Source organism: Tetrao urogallus (genome assembly GCF_951394365.1).
Source record: "Tetrao urogallus genome assembly, chromosome: 15".
Classification (NCBI taxonomy): domain Eukaryota; kingdom Metazoa; phylum Chordata; class Aves; order Galliformes; family Phasianidae; genus Tetrao; species Tetrao urogallus.
In genome coordinates, this window is record NC_136828.1 from 9,749,016 (window position 1) to 9,766,575 (window position 17,560).

Consider the following 17,560-nt stretch of genomic DNA (forward strand, 5'->3'; position numbering starts at 1 on the left):
AGTAGAAAACACTCCCAGGAGTCAATACCAAATGAATGTGAAGGCTTCGTACAGTAGCCCCAGGTTGTATATAACTTGGCTGTGTATATGGTCATTGCTGGATGACATTTACTCTAATGGCTTTTTTTTTTTTTTTTTTTTTTTTTTTTTGCCTTTTTCTTTCTTTTTATTGTTTTGTATGCTGGAGTTCATTAGGCTTGTGCAGCTTCCTCCAGTCCTCCACTGATGCCTTGTTTGCAGCTCCAAAAGGGAGCGGTACATTTTGCATTTGTTTGACAATATGCAGTTAGGTAAGAAATTATTAGCAGTGACTTTCATCCACAGAACAGAGACATAAAAGCAGTTCCACAGAGCATTAGAAGATCAAGTAGGTCAATTGAAAGGAAGAAAAATTACCATCAGCTACCTTCAATTAAACTATTATCGCTCCACATGAAGGATCCCATTTAGAGGAGAGCATAAAACCTGAGAGTAGAGGTGAGTAAGAGAAAAAAATTGCCATTTATAATTGCAGAGCCAGAAAGGGAACATTCATCAGTACACATGAGGAAGAGATATCTCTCCTTCTCTTTGCCTACTTATAAGTAGGGCACCCTTGGAAATCTCTCAGCAAAACATTTTTTGTGATCAGAAAGCAGAAGCTTGTCAAAGCCACACTTCTAGTAGAGATGGTAACCCCATCTGTTAACCCCAACCTTGGTTAGCTGTCCAACACAGGGCAGAAGGCACCTCAGACCAGCAGACATCCTGGTGGCCAGGGCAGGCTACTAGGAGCTGGGGCATCCTGGTTCAATTTGCCAGTCTCTTTCCAAGGGCAGTGAGCTCAAGTAACTTTTATCTGCACCGACCAAGCAATTTTTGCTAGTAACTGAAGCCATATCATATGAAGGCAAGGCAATTTCTGTTGTCTGTGCTTTAGTCTAGATCAGCTAAACTAGTTTGAAGTTGATTGCAATACAGTGAGAGTCCTAAGAGTCAATAACCTACATCAAGACAGTTTACAAAAGAAATACTTTACAATGCAGTAACTCGAAGGGCTACTTGCATTATTCTTCCTATGTTTCAAGGTCAAATTATGGGCAAAGAATGAAGAGGAGAAAAGAAGCCAAGTCTTAAATAGCTTTTCCTTTCCCTTTTCTCATTTCTTTTCTTCTTCTCACTTCTTTTCCCTTCTCTTTTCTCTTTTTTTTTTTTTTTTTTTTTTTCTCTTCTTTTATCTTTATTTTTCTTTTTTTCTTTTCTTTTCACCATAGAAATATCAGTGTATCCCCTTTGGTCTTTGACAAGTGAGAAAAAAAATGGGGAGAAAAGGTTAAAACATGGCCTTCACATTTGCTGGCGGCCTTCTGAGATGTCACTTGCATTCCTTGACGGCTCTCTGCTTCAGCTGTGAGCTTCTGGCTCTTCAAACTCCCTCCAAGAGAGCCTTTTCCCAGATTGTTTTATAGATGCTAGAATGAAATAGCTGTAAAGAACGAAACAGTTGCAAAGAAAAACAAGCGCACAGCTCGCAGAGTTTAGGGCAGCTCTGTCACTTCTGCTGCAGTTTCAGCCCTTACGGTTACCCTCCCTCACCCATTTCTGGTGTTAGTTGTTACTGCATTTCTGTGTTACACTTAGATCTCACCACAGTGCATGAAACTCCTCCTGCATCCCAGCCCAGCTGGGGCTGCCTTTTATCAAAGCCTGCACTGCTCTCAAAGCAGGAGGCTGAGCCTTCTTGCTCCTGTTCAGGTGAATGCCAACATTGGCTGTGTAGCAAGATGCCTGGGATGTGGATTTGGGAGCAGGAACACCAGCTGCTGTGAGCAGCCACCTCCAAGGAGAAGAAGGAAAGAAGATGGGCTGCAGCTTGCACACCCACTCAGCCTCCATCAACACCACACTGTGTTTTACCCAACACCCCACCCTAGGTTTGTGGAAGGCACACAGCTCCAGGGTCGCAGGCTGAAGCTCACTATGAGAGTCTGCCTGTAGCATTAGCATTATACAGACATTTCCCACATGTTCTGGCTCTTTAGAAAGAGTTAGAATAATATTTTACAATATCGAGCTCTCTTTAGCAGTTTCATTGATTTGCTCCCCTCCTGTAGTGCCAGTGCTTCAGACTCATTTAAACTATTTTCCACGATTTTTTACCACTATTGCTTATTAAAAAAAAAAAAAAGTAAACTAAACTAATTCTTCCCAGACATCACTTTAATCTGTTCCAGAAAAACTGGCTTTCATCTTGCAATTGCTTTCACAGTGGCATGTAAACCATACAAATGTAATATGGAGCCCAGTAATCCATCAGTTAAACAGATTAGTTAAGTAGGAGGCTGTGTGGCTTCAGTGAGTGAGGCAAGCAGGCTTTAATCTCACCCATAGAGGAAAAGCTGGCTCAAGTGTAGCTCCGTTGTGTGCAGCCAGTGCGTGGCAAAGGGATGAAAACTCAGAGGGTTGTGGTCATGGTGCTCTTTGGGAGGCAGTGCTGGGCTTGAGGCCAGGCTACAGAGGAGAGTGTCACTACTCCCGGGGCTCTTTGCATGGATTTTGTAGGATTCTCACCTTTTTGCAGCTGGTAAGATTGTGACAGGGGCTGCAGGTGTCTTGATATGCTTTTACAACCTGGAGACGTACTAAACCGTAAAGATGCTTAGTGCTTGGATTATCTAGGATTGTAATAATTGCCATAATTTGGGTTTATTCATGCAAAGAGTTGTGCGGTTTGGACTTTCCTTCCCTCTACCTCATTGTAATTAGCCCAAAGGCCCCTCTTCCCTGCTCCCTGCCTTTCTCTTGCGTTCTCTTCAGGTATTAATTGTGAAACAAAGGTGATGCCAGAGCTCACAGGCAGGTAAATTCGTTGTAATGGATTAGCTGGTAATTGGAAAATGGCAGCCCTTGAAAACAGTGTGAAGGGAGAAAATGCAGAGTGTCCGGAAGCAAAGCGTAAATTGATGGTTCATTATGTCTCCTTTTCCTGGTCAGTTGCTGCAGACTGAGCTTAAAAGTATAAAGCAAGAAAAGCCAACATAAACAAGTGCTCAGAAGCCCATTGACAGCTTTCGGCTCAGGACTAGAGAAAAAAACAACACAAGTGCAAAGGATGTTTATGAGACTAAATGTTCTGGATTTGTTTACCACTCCTCTGCGTCTCTGCCAGCCTCTGCTCTGCCTGTTCAGGAGGAGCCAAACGACTGCTTTGGACTTGAGGGGGATTGCTGAAGCAAAGCACATCCTTTACTCTAGAAATATCCTTCCCTGTTCATTCAGCAGGAGGGACCAGGTGTCTAACAGCCCTTTTCTCCGGTGTAATGCAGACATGATTATTAATTCTCAGTATCAGAGCAAAAAGGTTCCCAGCCAAAGCACAGAGGCAACCTGCTGGGGATTGAGCCCAAGCTATGTAAAATAGGTCTTTGTGGATGCAGGAATCAAGAGGGGGAAGGTAGAAGATTGGCAAAAGGATGAAGAAATGTACAAGGAGATAAAATGGCTTGCTTGAAGAACTGCAGTAATTCAGCTGCACTAAGAGAATCTTGGGCTGCAAAGTCTTACTCTTCGTCTTCATCCTCTCTTTGTGGGCGCCGTCAATAATTTGACCATTATGGATTTCTCTTTCATTGATTTTTCTCCTGATTCCAGGAAGGCTTTGGGTTTGCACTGCATCTTACTAAAACCAGAAATATTCTCAGAAGGAGACCATCCTTCCGAGGTTTTCAGACCCAAACTATTTAGAAAAGGATTTTTTGTCTGTTTATCTGAACTCGGAATGAACTGCTGAAATGTTTGATGTTTGTCCCTAATAAAAACATGGTTTTGAATCACTGCAATATTCTGCAGCATAAATATGGACTAAAAGTGAGCAGAGGTGGTTATGCTTTCCTGGGACGTGTTTTGCTTGGAGTCAAGGCTAACTGTTGCTTTAAACTTACATTCAAGGATGCTGAAATCTTGCAAATTGATCCCATGATGGGATGCTTACTCCTGAAGCTAAATAAGATTAATTTGAGTCTGAAATCTGTGAGATTTGTGTTTGAATTTGAACCATTTACAGACATTACATGGGACCTGATCTGGTGGAGGTACGTGTGGGTTAGCCATTCTTTGTGCTCATTTCTGCTGTCTCCAGCACGATGCTTCCCATCTCTCTCTGAGCTGCAACTGTGGTCTCTTATGCCCAAGGGACAGCTTTACCCACCATGTCCTGCACTGCATCCATTGTGGTGGTTCCTGGCTGTTCTGTAGCATCACACTGTGTTACTTGGTTGCTGTCTGACCTGTCCTGCTTCTAAAAACTTGAACCACCATAAAGGTCAAGAATTGCAGCAGTAAAAGATGTAGAGATATCCAGAGCGGATGGTGGGTTGTGCACTCTCACTGTCTTTTGAAAAAGACACTTCTCACTGACACAGATTGGGGCCTTACAGTGAGGAAGTAGTTGCCTTGTCATTGCTGTTAGGGCTTACAAAGCATTTGGTAAACAGCAAAAAATGTCACTTTAGAGATACTCTCTTGGATGTGCATCGTTTCGATGTCGAGCTTTGTTAGCCACTCCTTGCTGGAAAGGCAGGTGTATTTTGCAGCACAACCACATCTGGAGCAAAACGTCTGAAATTTGCTTTTCTGCACAGGTCAAAACAAGACATCACAGCAATTTGAGAGCTTTGTTGCAACTTCATTTTCTCCCAGCCAGGAAGTTTGACAGGAATAATCCATACCATGAAAAGTTTTGTTTTCAGCAAATCAATATTTTGTTTTTCCCAGAGAAAAAAAGGCTCCTGGAAAAATTCCTGCTGTAGGGTTGGTTTGAATTTGAACAACACAACAGTGTCTCCTGGTGGCTGACTCCAGGGGAATGGCCAAATCCATCTTAGCTTAGTGTCTCTTCCTTGACCCTCCTTTAGATCTTTGCTCATCAGTGAGTGAGAAAAGTGGGAAATGAATTGCGCTCTGAGCAACAAACTATTTCATAAGCCATAAAAATACCCACAGCAGGCTGTTTTCTAGGTTGATGTTGAAAGAAGGTAATTACATTTGAAGACAGTATCACTGGATGTTTGGCTAATCTGCTGTTCAGCTTCTGCTCTAATAATACAGAAGCTCACGTCAGCAGCTCAGCCAGCATGGAGGGCCACCCATCCTTGTCACTGCCCAGTGGGTTCTGCCTGCACGTCACTGTGAGGCTGCACTCTCACCACCTCACATTCCAGCAGCACTTGGCACCAAATGAGTTCTGCCTCACACCAAATACGACCACTGAAGGATAATGAAGATCTCGTTTGAAGCACAATTATTGGCTTTGCAGCATTAGCCTGCTGCCATCACCTTACCCAGGCTTCTCCCGTCGCCATTCTTGATCTGCTGGATCAGCTCCTCACCACTGCTATTGATCCCATCTGTGTCCCCTCCTTTCCCTCTTCCTCACGTCCTATCTTACTGCCCATGACAGATTTCTGCAGCTTTTCTTCTGAACTCAAATATGAAGCAAAAGCTGGAGAGTAAACAATGGGGGCACCAAATTGTCAAAGGAAGTTGGCCCATCAGTATAAGCAGTTGTACTGGCACGTTAACTGGATGCAATCCCATGTGTTCAACAGGCCACAAAAAGTCGTGGGGTTGGCTTAGAAACCACGGGATTTTAGAGAATAAGAACTTGCAAAATCTTCTTTTTTGCCAGAGGGTGTTTGTAAGTTTGTCCAGCTTATGCTTTTCAGTCTGGACAGTGACTTTTTGGTAAATCTTCCTGAGGCTGCTGTATTCACACAGCCACAGAATTAGGGATTTTTTGAAAAGATCACCAGGTATCTCAATTTCATGATAAAATTGTGGCTCTTGGCAGCACATCAGGCAGCAGTGAGATGAACTGGGAGAGTGCTGAGGTAGGTGTGGTTCTATTGGATCAGACAACTGCAGCACTGCAAGCCGCAATTTGGGATATTCTGCCATTCTATATGGAGACTCATTCTGCTGCCTGGAGGGCTGCAAGAATTTAGCAAGCTATTCTGCTTCTTGTCGAGAGTGCTCTTGCATAACCCCAGCCCAGGGGAGGCGGAACGTGCCAGCTGTGTGCTGATGGTGACAAATGGCTCAAGGATGCCATGGGCACGGTGTCCTGTCACCACTGTCGCTTACAGCAGGGTGGCAGAGCCAGAAGGGCTCTATTTCGGGTGCAGTCTCCACTGGGGAGCTGGTTAGGTGCCATCTTCGAGCAGTCCTTTTCTTCAGCTGGCTTTTCCAGGACAATTTGGCATTGTCGGAGAAGGGAATAGTGTGACAAATGCTTACTGATGGTAGGGAGGGAATCGCTGTTTCTGCAGTGAGAAAGGTGCAGGGAGGGCAGCCCAGGGGCCATGCTGTCTTAGTGCTCCCTACAGCCGCCTGGGTCGTCCCTTGCTGGAAACTAAAGAATGGAAATTGCACAGTCCTTCCCCTGGTGTCCCTTAGTAATTACTGCATATGAATTGTAATCATGAGGACTGAGGCTCTTCGTGCTGTTTCTCTTGGATAAATGGTTGAGCAAAAGGCAGTCTATAGCATAAAGTAATTTAGCCTATGAGTGATGGTTCATTAGCAGCCCACAGACTGTCGCTGCCGATAGTAGGGGCTGTGCAGACTTTTCCTAGCATCAAGTTAACTCTTTTCCCCTCTATTTCAATTGCCAGAGATTCCCTTTGAAGAACATGGAGTTAAATGTGGTCATGGCACAGGATTAACTGTGCCTTCTCCCTTCAGAGCCACAAATAATGCAGCAACATCCCTAAGAAACTGCCAACTATTAACATAGCATCTAATGACGGATGGGGAATAAAGGAAGTTATTATCAGTCAGGAGATGAGTCAGATATGAAAATAACACCTTTTTCTAGGCAATATTATTGCACGGAGAAAATGAAAAAGAGTCATTTTCTTTCACAAAGGAGCGGGTCGTGAGCATTAGAAATGCGCACTGCAGAGCTTGGTGCTGTTGGAGCAAACCCCAGCCAACCTTATGGATGTGTCCCTGCTGTGCCAGGTTCTGGCCATGAATCAGGAGCCCAGGTGCTGGGCAGGCACTGCTGCACCTCCCAGGAAGAGAATTTCTGAGGCCGTGTCTGAAATAAGAGATTGTAGCCCAAGGTGATTTGGTGCTGATGATGGAGGGGGGAAATGGAAAAATCAGTGCTTAGGTGTAAGCTGCATGCAGATTTGTGTGATCAGAGAAACCCACTCTGATCCTAGAGGGAATTCTGGCATTCGCAGCTCTACTGCTGTCTCTTTTATAGGGTCTGTTGTGAGTTGCTGATAGGACTTCAGAAAGAGAAATCATCTTGGATTTTTTTAGGGGTGATTTCTAAAGGCAGTCAAGGGAAATAAAACTGTTGATCCTATTGACTTTCACAGAGATTTGCTTTCCTAATACTTTTAAGAGCTATCTGTAGGAAAAGTGCTTTGTTTGTATGTAAACAGAGCTATGCTGTGTTGAAAGTGCTTCTGCTTGGGATATAGCAGAACCCATAAAGCTCTGCAATAAAAGCAGCATGAGTGATGCAGTTCTAAATAGAAGACTTAAAAGCCATGCTACCTTTGTAGATGTTGTTGTAAGAATGGACAAGCACCTTCCTTTGCATAGTTTCTTGGGCCCTTACGTTCAGTGCACGTGTTCTGACACTGCTTCAAAAATGGACTGGGATTCCATGTTTCCAATAAGACTGGGGGCTGTGGGAGGGATGCAGGAAAAACATGGCCTGAATGCATCATTAGCACAAATCTCAGAGGGAGAGGAACATATCAGCCCACGGCTGTTTTCTTTGTGTGTCTGTTTGACCATGTTGCTTTTTTGCCCCATAGCCAGACGAGCTGACCAATGCCTTGGAGATCAGTAACATCGTCTTCACAAGCATGTTCGCCCTGGAGATGCTCCTGAAACTCCTTGCTTTTGGCCTCTTCGGCTACATCAAGAACCCATACAACATCTTTGATGGGATCATAGTTGTCATCAGGTCACTGCCAGTTCTTTCTCCACTGTGGCTTTTCTGCCAAGGGCTTGGATCAGCTGGGGAGTGGGATGGGAATGATGTGACATGTATTAATCCTGAGTTCTCTGGTTATCATGGGGTATATTTATGCTGCCCCATTTTATATTTCCACCACTAGAAGGGCCATCCAAAGTAAATGGACCTGGCAGATGGAGAGTAAGGTCTATTTACGCCGCATGTCTGGCACTGTGGTTAATTTTCCACTGGAGTGCAGAACTGCTGGTCCTGGGAAAGGAGTACTGTGAGTGTCCGTATCCCAGCAGTGTGCTTCTCCCAAATTAACATGTAACTCAGGCCAGAGCAGGGCAGGCAGGAGGGCAAGAGAGGGCAATGTTCTGCTCTCCTCTCCCAAGGCAATACTGTCTCAGCCTGCACTGAGGATGGCACAGCATGCATGTGAGAAGGTTGTGCAGCACCTCTCCATGCTGGGTTTCAATCTACCAACACTGTTCGTACCTTGGTCGATAATTTGAGGCAGAGAAGACAAGGCAGACGTAGAAAGTGTAAATCAAGATAGTGCTCTTGACTTCTGTTGGCTCATCCCTTTGATTCAGAGAAGTGAGAAACAGAGAAAAGGCCCAGAACAAAGGCCAGTTGTGGCTTGTTAAATATTACACACAGATCAAACGGACCCACCCTCACAAATATAAATCCCTCTGCATATTAGCTTGGTACAAAATTGTAATCTACTTCTTGTGGCTAGGCTTGTGGCTGTGTGTAGTGACAGCAGGAGACATGCTGTGTTGTGAATAGCCACAAGCAAGGGAATTAAAGAACCAAGAAACCAGCTATAAAGGATATAGGTTGTGCATGAGTTTGTGGCTCTGCACAGCTGGAAGCAAAGGTGTTTTTCAAAAGTGAGAAAGCAGCAGCAAATCAACTACCCCTTTAGGACTTAAATGGTGTGAAACCCTGCAAGAAGCCAGCCTGCTTAGGGCTTTCAGTGTACAGGACTGCTGTTGATAGTTGTTCTCGGCTTCCTGCAGTGTCTGGGAGATCATCGGGCAGTCGGACGGCGGTCTTTCCGTGCTCCGAACTTTCCGGCTGCTCCGGGTGCTGAAGCTGGTGCGCTTCATGCCCGCCCTGCGTCGCCAGCTGGTCGTCCTCATGAAGACAATGGACAACGTTGCCACCTTCTGCATGTTGCTCATGCTCTTCATCTTTATCTTCAGGTACCAGAGGCTGCAGCTCTTCTCTTTAGTCGTTCCGCTTATATAATGCATAGATGGGAATGCGGCACTTTTGCAAGGCTGCCTGCATGACAGAAGTGCTCGCAATAGGCTGACAAGCAGACGCTCAACAGATTATTTACTTCCTTGCAGCCTCTGTTTTCCTTGCAAAACTGTAATTCTGTAGATGAATAAAGAACACAAACGGGCAACAGCTGTAAAACAATTGCTCTGGAGTTCTTGGGAATCTCCTTTAGCTGTGTCTCAGCAAGCTGTCAGAAACTGGACTTTACCAGCCTCGTGTTTGAGGTGGAGGTTGTACAGACTTTGAAGCTTCTCACCCCATGATGCTCCTTAGGATCCTGTTCTTGGAAACCAGATGGATTAGGCAGCTGGCATTGTGATCTGCTGTTTTCTAGAAACATGAGATGCCTGATTTGACATCAGCATAGATAATTATAATGACACGACACACAAGAGCCAAATAGCAGGATTTGATTGGTGATCATGTATGTCAGTGGTAATGCAGAGCCCGTCTTCCTGAGTGATACCACTGGCACAGAGAACACTGGGAGGGGAAAACGTGTCCTAAAATAGTACTGCAGCCTTCCCTGCAACCGTATTTTGCACAATAATGTATTTCTTCCATTTATTTCCTTTTTTCCTCCCACTCCAGCATTCTCGGCATGCATCTTTTTGGATGCAAGTTCAGTCTGAAGACTGATACAGGAGACACAGTTCCAGATAGAAAGAATTTTGATTCCTTGCTTTGGGCCATTGTGACAGTATTTCAGGTAAGCTCTGAATTCTGTTGTCAGTAAAAGTCTAAGAAGACTTGAAAATCCACCCTTATTTTTCCTTTATATAGTAGTTAAGGCCAAGACCCACAGTCTGCTCTCCATTCTGCTCCTGTTGTGTAGATATTTGTCTCCTCACTTGTCTTCACTGCACACACAAAAAATGCACTTTCTGAACAATTTCATTTAACCCAGAGTAGCAAATACTGTCACAAATCAGAGCAGGTGTTGCTGGCTCTTTATGCTGGGGAAGTCTTTGTGCCAAAAGCTGTGTTTCCTCTGTGGGCAAAGTCTGTTATACATTTGAAGTTACTGGCTATTCCATAATGGAGCAGTAAGCTGCTAGACACAGGACATTCTAAATATAAAGATTAGTCTTTACTGTTAAAAAGCTCAGTCCTTACAGCCTAAGTGCAGCAAATGGAGCACAGTGTAAACAATATTAAGCAAAGTTTCTAAATGCAAGGTGCAAACCAGCCCAGAGCCTTCACTGTGAATGTTATAACTTCTTGCAAAGAAGGAAGGAGAAATCAGTTGTGGTCTCATAGATTTGGTTTGGATTTGTTCTGTTTTGGTTTTTTTCCAACATAAGTACAGACTTCTGCATTTATTCTGACAGTCTCATTGACAAATAGAGTCAGCACAGAGCACAAGGGTTTGGCCCTACGTCCCATGAAGGTTAACAAGAGATGTGGCTTAGCGCTACTGACTGCATTCCTACCCCCAAAGTGACCTTATTTTCAGGGTTAGAGGCCACTCTCACTGCAAGCCTGAATTGATGAGCAGCATGCAGCTCTCATCTGTTTTCCATAGGCTCTTGGATTTCTGAGCTCCAGGGAAGCTGGGAAAGTGGGAATCCCTGAGGAAGACCCCTTGGAGCAAGAGTTTGCAAAGATGTATATTTTTTGGTCCAGTTTGTCAGTAATCTTACCCAGAGGAAACTCTGGGTTTGCTTCTCTGAGTTTCTTAACCCAACTCATGTCATTAATCATGTAAAAAATCATGTTTTCTGCCCTTAAAAATATACCTTAAAAAGAGCATCTCTAGAGAGGACAACAGCCCCGGCCCCAGGTCTGTTACCTTTTGATGGTTATTGAAGGAGGCAATATCCCCACTAAATAATGGGACTCTTTCTTACCATATCCTTTATATCGCTGTATCTTGGATCTGAACTAGTCATCTTACAAGCAGCAGCACTCTAGATCTTCCTGCAGAGAGGGGAGGTTTGGTCAAGGGAGAGCTCTGACTAAATGAATGTTTTGCTGTCTGTCTCATGAGACCTGCTCATAATTATGCTTAGAAAAGGTCAGAAGGAAAGGAAGGAATGAGTATGTCAACGAGGAATTGGTTGCTCCTGCTATGCATGAGAGGAGTGGAGTAATCAGAGTCTTCCCCTTCACCTCTCTGCAGATCCTCACTCAAGAGGACTGGAATGTGGTCCTGTACAATGGAATGGCATCAACATCTTCATGGGCAGCGCTCTACTTTGTGGCCCTGATGACCTTTGGCAATTACGTGCTCTTCAACCTTCTGGTTGCCATTCTGGTGGAAGGCTTCCAGGCAGAGGTAAGAGATCTGAGCAGGGGGAGGGAGAACCGTGCGCAGGCAGGATTGTATGGATCAGTTCACGTCAGTGGATCCAACCGTGCAGGCAGCACTAAATTTAACCTTAAGCAGTGCAGATAAGCTGGGTTGGGCATGTGGAGCTCGTTTGAGTCTGTCCTTGCAAATAAGGCCAGCTGGACTTGGCATGAGGCTTGGGTGAGCAACACTTTGGTTAATCTGCTGCAGGGTGGAAGTCACTTAGGATGGATTGTGTTTCTTTATGAGGCACCTCATGTCCCATGGAGCAGGTAGGATGCAAGCTGCTGCATCCTGGACTCTGCTTGAGACTCTATCCCCTGTCTGTTATTTGAGACTAATGGCACAGCAGTTAAAAAAGCTGCATTGCAAGGTTGCAAACATTAAATTTTGAGATACTTGGATATGATATAGGCCACATAAATTTTTACTCGCACTTGAAATTAATGTCTGTAACATTGTTTTTCAAAGTCCTAGTGCAAATGGAAATGAATTTGAGACTTAGCAAAAATCATTCAGTCTCAGTTAAAGCTGGGAACAGTGCTATCAGAAAGGCTTATGTCACGCTTTGGAATTTTTTAATTATTGTTTTTTTTTTATTTCTGTGACCATCAAGAAGGCAAAGCTGGAGTGGCTTCAGAGGCACATTGACTAAGAAACAAAATGAGAGAATGGTTTCAGTTTTCACCGCCTTAGCTCCCAAGGGAAAGAGGAGAAAGGAACTGTTTTTATGGGTTTTTTTTCACTTTTCATTTTTTTTCCCCAGAAGTGGTATCATGCTCTCATTTGCTGTGTTTATATCACACTTAGACAAGCCATCACGGACCATGGAATATAATTGAAATATTCATGGACCAACAATTCCCTTCTCTCAAGCCAGCACAGCCACATTATGTCCTTCAAGGATGTCTGCATAGATTCATTACTAAAACATCCCTCCTAGCTTCCTCACAGCACTAACAGAGGAAAATTAATTGAAACAACAGGAACCAAGGCCCGGATTGTGAAAAAACAACCCTGCTGTACGTTGCTGAGGGCTGTTTCATGGATGCTGAGGGCTGTGAGTGCCACCTGCACACACAGAGGAGATGCAAGTGGTCCAGCTCTCTGCTTTCAGAATGAATGGCTCTGCACTGCATGAGTGAGCATCCTGATGGCTTGTCCAGTGGGACCCATGCTCTGAAGATCTAGCACAGCTGGCTGCAAAGACCATGAAGATCCTTTTCCAAGAGCAAGCTATGCTCCATGAGTCAGAGCTAGTGTTAATGCTGTTTGCTTTCAAACTAATGTCCTTTTCTTAGTGTCACAGACCTCAGCATCTGCTGGCTCTGCTCTGGATACTGAAACACCTTTGGCATATTCATGTGCTAGGAATGTGTGGCAGATGAAGATGTATGTTCTAGCCATTAACCTAGTGAGACCAAAGTAAAGAATTACCAGTATTTCTACAAGCCTTGCAGTAACTGCTGTCTTCCAGGCCAAACATGATTTTCCTCTAGGAGATTTGTTGGCTGTATTGAGAGTGGCTGTTTGACCTGCGTTCTGTTGGTAAACAGTACAGGCATAGCAAAATAAAGTCTGTGCTAATGCAATAGATTTTTCTGAACTGAATTTGGAAGCAAGTGATACGTTGGCCACATGGTAGTTCAGAAAAGAGATACTCAGTGGGCAGCCATATGTCAGATCTGCTGTGATTGCACCAAGCAGCAAATCTGGGTGGTAAAAAGAGGACATGGCAGGGAAACCCAAATAGATGATAACGAGGAGGTATGACCTGAATGACTGGAAACTACTCCTGCTCCTTTTGTTGCTGGTACGCTGATGCTCATAGCAAAGTGGAGACATTTGGGAACCATGAGTTCTCCTATTTCCTTCCGTCCCCTTGGCTGTGCCTCTTTAGCACATGGAGATTTAATTCTTAGCCCAAGCAGTCTTACACTTACGAACAGAGGGCCCTTGCAAAGTCCCCTGCTTCTCTGTTACACTTGCAGCCCCCGAGCATCCTTTGATGCTTTGTGTTTGAGGCCACATGAAGGCTTTCTCCACCCAGCAGCCTGGCAGCTCACAGTACATTTGTACTGTGTAGATCCTGTTCCTTGCCTGCCTGCTCTCTTAGAGCCTGAATCACCTGCTAATACAAAGCCAGAAATGGGCAGCCTTGTGCAATCTTCTCTGAGTGTGTGATTACAGACCTGGCCGATTGGCTGTCACTTCTTGCTCAGAGTTAATGGCTCCTTTCTGAGCTGTTGTGGACTGTGATTTAAATATGTGTAAGGAGTACTTTTCAAAGCTTGTATTATTCACTCAGTGCTGCCTCAGAAAAGGCCAGCAACCACAAGCATGACATTTGCAGGGCGCATTTTGCTCTCCACTTCCATTTATTATAGAATTTGACATCAGGCCTATGGGCTTGTCAGATGCCTCACAGTGAGGTATCAGCTGTGCTACAGAAAACCCTTCTCAGGGCTGTGTTTTGGCTGCAAGAGCTCGGTTCACTTATAAATGCATAACTTATCTCTGTTTGTAAACCAGAGACTGTTACAGTCTCCTTGGATAACTCCCAGGAAGAAACTGGAGCTGGATGGAGCTGACTTCTCTTTTTTCATCTCTAGTTCTGTTGGTATGTTGGCAGAAATCCGCATTTTGACCTCTCTGACTTTGCCCTCCTGCAAAGAAGTGCTGTTAGCAGCGATGACAGACACTGATGTGCACCTCTCCTCCCTTGGCTCAGGTGTTTCTTTCCCTTGGGTGGAGAGTGACTCCTGGGAGACTTGGGCAGCTAAGAGGGTGCACATTAGAGCAGCTTGAAGCTCTGAACCATCAGCAGTATTTCAGCAAGGACAGTAAAAATTACACTGTGAATCACAGTACACAGACTCAGCTTAATCTCAGCTTCTGATCTGCCTGTGGAGCAAGTTTGGCAGGCGTATCCCTAAGAAGAGAATAGGCTTAACTGGCCACAAAACCATTTTTAGTACAGACTATTCCTCATTTACGCTTAGGACAACAAGCAGCCAAATTTCAAACAGGACCATAATTGCATATTTGTGCTTCCATTGTTCCCCTGTCGTTTTGAAACCTACCCCAGAGCAGCTCCAGAGAAGCCAACAAACCTTCCAAAATTATGCAAATCTTTTAGCTACTCTGCAGTGGTGCTTCTGCTCTGAAACAGAGAAAATGAATAAAGGAGCTTAAACCTTTCAGTCATCCTGTCTGTTTGGCTGCACCAGTTAGCAATACATCACGGATGAAATTAAGTTCACTGACGCTTTAGCACCGTGTCTCTAGAAACCATGGTAATTTGTTCAGGCATCAGTTAAGGAACTCTGCTCCTTTCTCTAGGCTCGGCTGCTTCAATCCAGCCTTTTACTACCGGTTTGCACTGCTTTACTGAGGTCTCGATGGATCACGCCAGCCATGCTGGTAGCTTGCCAGAATCCCTTCTCACTGCAGACCCACCAGCAGAAGAGAACCAGCCAGTATCTCTTTGGTGATAGGCTTGTACATGACTTAGGCTGGTCATTATTGATAGCAGGTTGGGCAGTGAAGGAACAGTGCAACAACATTGCAGGAACAGTTGTCACAATCACAATATCATCCTTTCTAAGCATGAAAATAAATCATATCTAGGAAAAGGGGTCATTCCCTAGGGCAGCATAGAGGGAGCTTGGCAGTCTCCTCTCATGGTCATTGGGCCAAGCTCTAACTGACCACGATAAGCTGAGGTATATCTGAGCTGCTAGCTAATCCAAATGGCTTTTGTGCTAAAGGTGAAATGAATCATCTGTTAATTACCTTCTCCTCTCTGCAGGGGGATGCCAATAGGTCAGACACAGATGAGGACAAGACATCTGCCAACTTTGATGATGATTTTGAGAAGCTGAAAGACCTCCGTGCAACAGGTAGGATCTCATTTCTGTTTTCCCATGAATTTGAGTTGTGCTACAGCTCTCCTCCCCAGTCATCTCCTCCTTGAAATGTATGGAAGAAAGTGGAAGAATCATTTTTGATTCACAATTAGTCTGATAGGTGTGTTAACAGAGCAGTACATGAAGCGTGTTGGGAAGCTAAATGAGCACTGATGTTTCCTTTAAACAAATGTCTTTCCTCATTCCATCTTTAGTAGAATATTTAGTTATGTCTCATCGTTTCTTCTGTATCATTACCACAAAACAGTTTGCTGACAGCAGTACTCTCACACGACTTCTCAGCAGCTTTTCTGATCAATCATGTTCTCATCTGTTCTTTTTGATTCCTCTCACAAGAGCATTTAGGCAAGGTTTGATTGATGGAAATGGTGCTGATTATTTGTGTTGCAGGGGGACCTGACAACTGGTTTGAAATAAATCCGCACTGCACTACTGCATGTAGCATTGCTGCACAATAAGCATGGGATAATAGGTGATGGTTTTCACTGTGTAGTGTTTGCAGCAAGGGAGGGGAATAGAATGGATCAGGTATTGAAAGAGAGTGAGTATTACAGTGGTAAACAGGAGCCAGTTTAGTTTTTCTGTGTTTTTATGCTCAGCTTGGGGGTTTTGTTAGGATTACTTTAAATATTTCTAAACTAGGGGTCATTTCAGCTAGGGAAACAGTGCTGATTTTAGTGAACAGATGGAATTTGGCTTAGGAAGAGGCAGAAGTAATTTGTTGAGAAAGCTGAGATAGAGCTAGAGCACAGCAAGGTAACACAGCTACTGGGACTGCAGATCAAATAACAAATTCCAAACACCAAATGGGGAGAGGAATCTCCATTGCAAATAGCTGGCAAGGAGACTCACAGCTTAAATTTCCTTTGCACCAACTATTTGGTGGACAATTTCAAATAATAAGACAGTTCTATGGAAAGAAATATTTTCACCTCTTCTCAGGTAGTAGAAGAATAGAAAACAGGGCTGAGCTTATTGTCAGTCAAAGTCCATGAGAAATGGTGTGTCTCCATAAGCCTCCTGTTTGCCAACCAGTGACTAAACAGCATAAGGACATTAACAATTCTATTACAGTGCTGTTGGTCTGTAAACAAATACACTGGCAAGAGGAGCGTGTATTGCAGATGAGCAAATTTTGAGCTGGATCTTCCACCCCTTGAAGTGAGTGGCAGTGTTCCCAGGGACTTCTGTGGTGCAGATCAGATATTTGTGTCCAAGCCAGCTACTAAACAGATGACACAGTAGAAGCACATTGTATTACAAAAGCAGCCAGTGGAGGAGAAATAGCAGGGGTAATGCACTTACTTGGATTTCTCACTGCAGACTTCTCCATCTTTCCTGCCCATCACAGATGGTCCCATCCTTTGCCCTCTACAGTGATGTAGAGTGACTGTGATGCTACAGTTATTAAACCAGAATCAACTGAACCCAGTAAAACTAGAGTTAGTTCAACTTCACTCTTGTGTTTGAAAGTAGGCTGATGGTTTGGGGTACTACTGCACTCCATAGGGCCAGAGGCATTACATCTGGCTTGTCCTCAGTTTGAATACAGTTGCAGCAGTCCATACGTGCTCTACAGCTGAAATACTTCCTACATTACCACATTCGGATGCACCATTCAATTTCTCTGTTACAGAAGGTTTATTCTTCTAGGCATGTAGATGTTTAGAAGCCGTTTCCATTTCCTGCCCTCTGAACAGATGACTAAAGGCAGTGACTAATGTTTGCTTCGTGCCTTCCATGCAAAGGAGCTCGGAGCACATCAGAACAGCATAAAAATCTCTGCACAGGATGCTTTGTCAGGGAGAACAGATTGACTTTGTAGGGTGAGTTTAGCCAGTCCTCAGTGCCCTTTACATGTAAACTCTCTCTCAGAACCAAAAAACTGTGACTCTGCTCTCCTAATCCCCAGAAACGCTGAGCAAGAGCAGTTCCCTTTAGAGAGCAGAGTGGTATTTGCCTTGTGCCTTTCAACACAGTCAGTTAATCTCAGTATTCCCCACAACTTCTCATCTCAGTTTGGCGGAGTTCCTGAAAAGACCCAAGAACAAATGGCTGTTTTGAGGAGTGATTTCTGTCACT

At 44.3% G+C, this 17,560-nt stretch overlaps 1 protein-coding gene across 1 annotated transcript in view; it reads left to right on the forward strand.

Annotated features, from left to right (window-relative positions):
* The window catches only part of CACNA1H (calcium voltage-gated channel subunit alpha1 H), a gene marked incomplete at both ends in the record, with an annotated part of 200,899 nt that overhangs the window by 142,733 nt on the left and 40,606 nt on the right, over nt 1-17,560 (forward strand). The window contains 5 exons of the mRNA XM_079542685.1: nt 7,815-7,966; nt 8,989-9,174; nt 9,848-9,965; nt 11,379-11,534; nt 15,361-15,451. Of these exons, the coding sequence (XP_079398811.1) occupies nt 7,815-7,966; nt 8,989-9,174; nt 9,848-9,965; nt 11,379-11,534; nt 15,361-15,451 (703 nt within the window). The remainder of the gene's footprint in view (nt 1-7,814; nt 7,967-8,988; nt 9,175-9,847; nt 9,966-11,378; nt 11,535-15,360; nt 15,452-17,560) is intronic.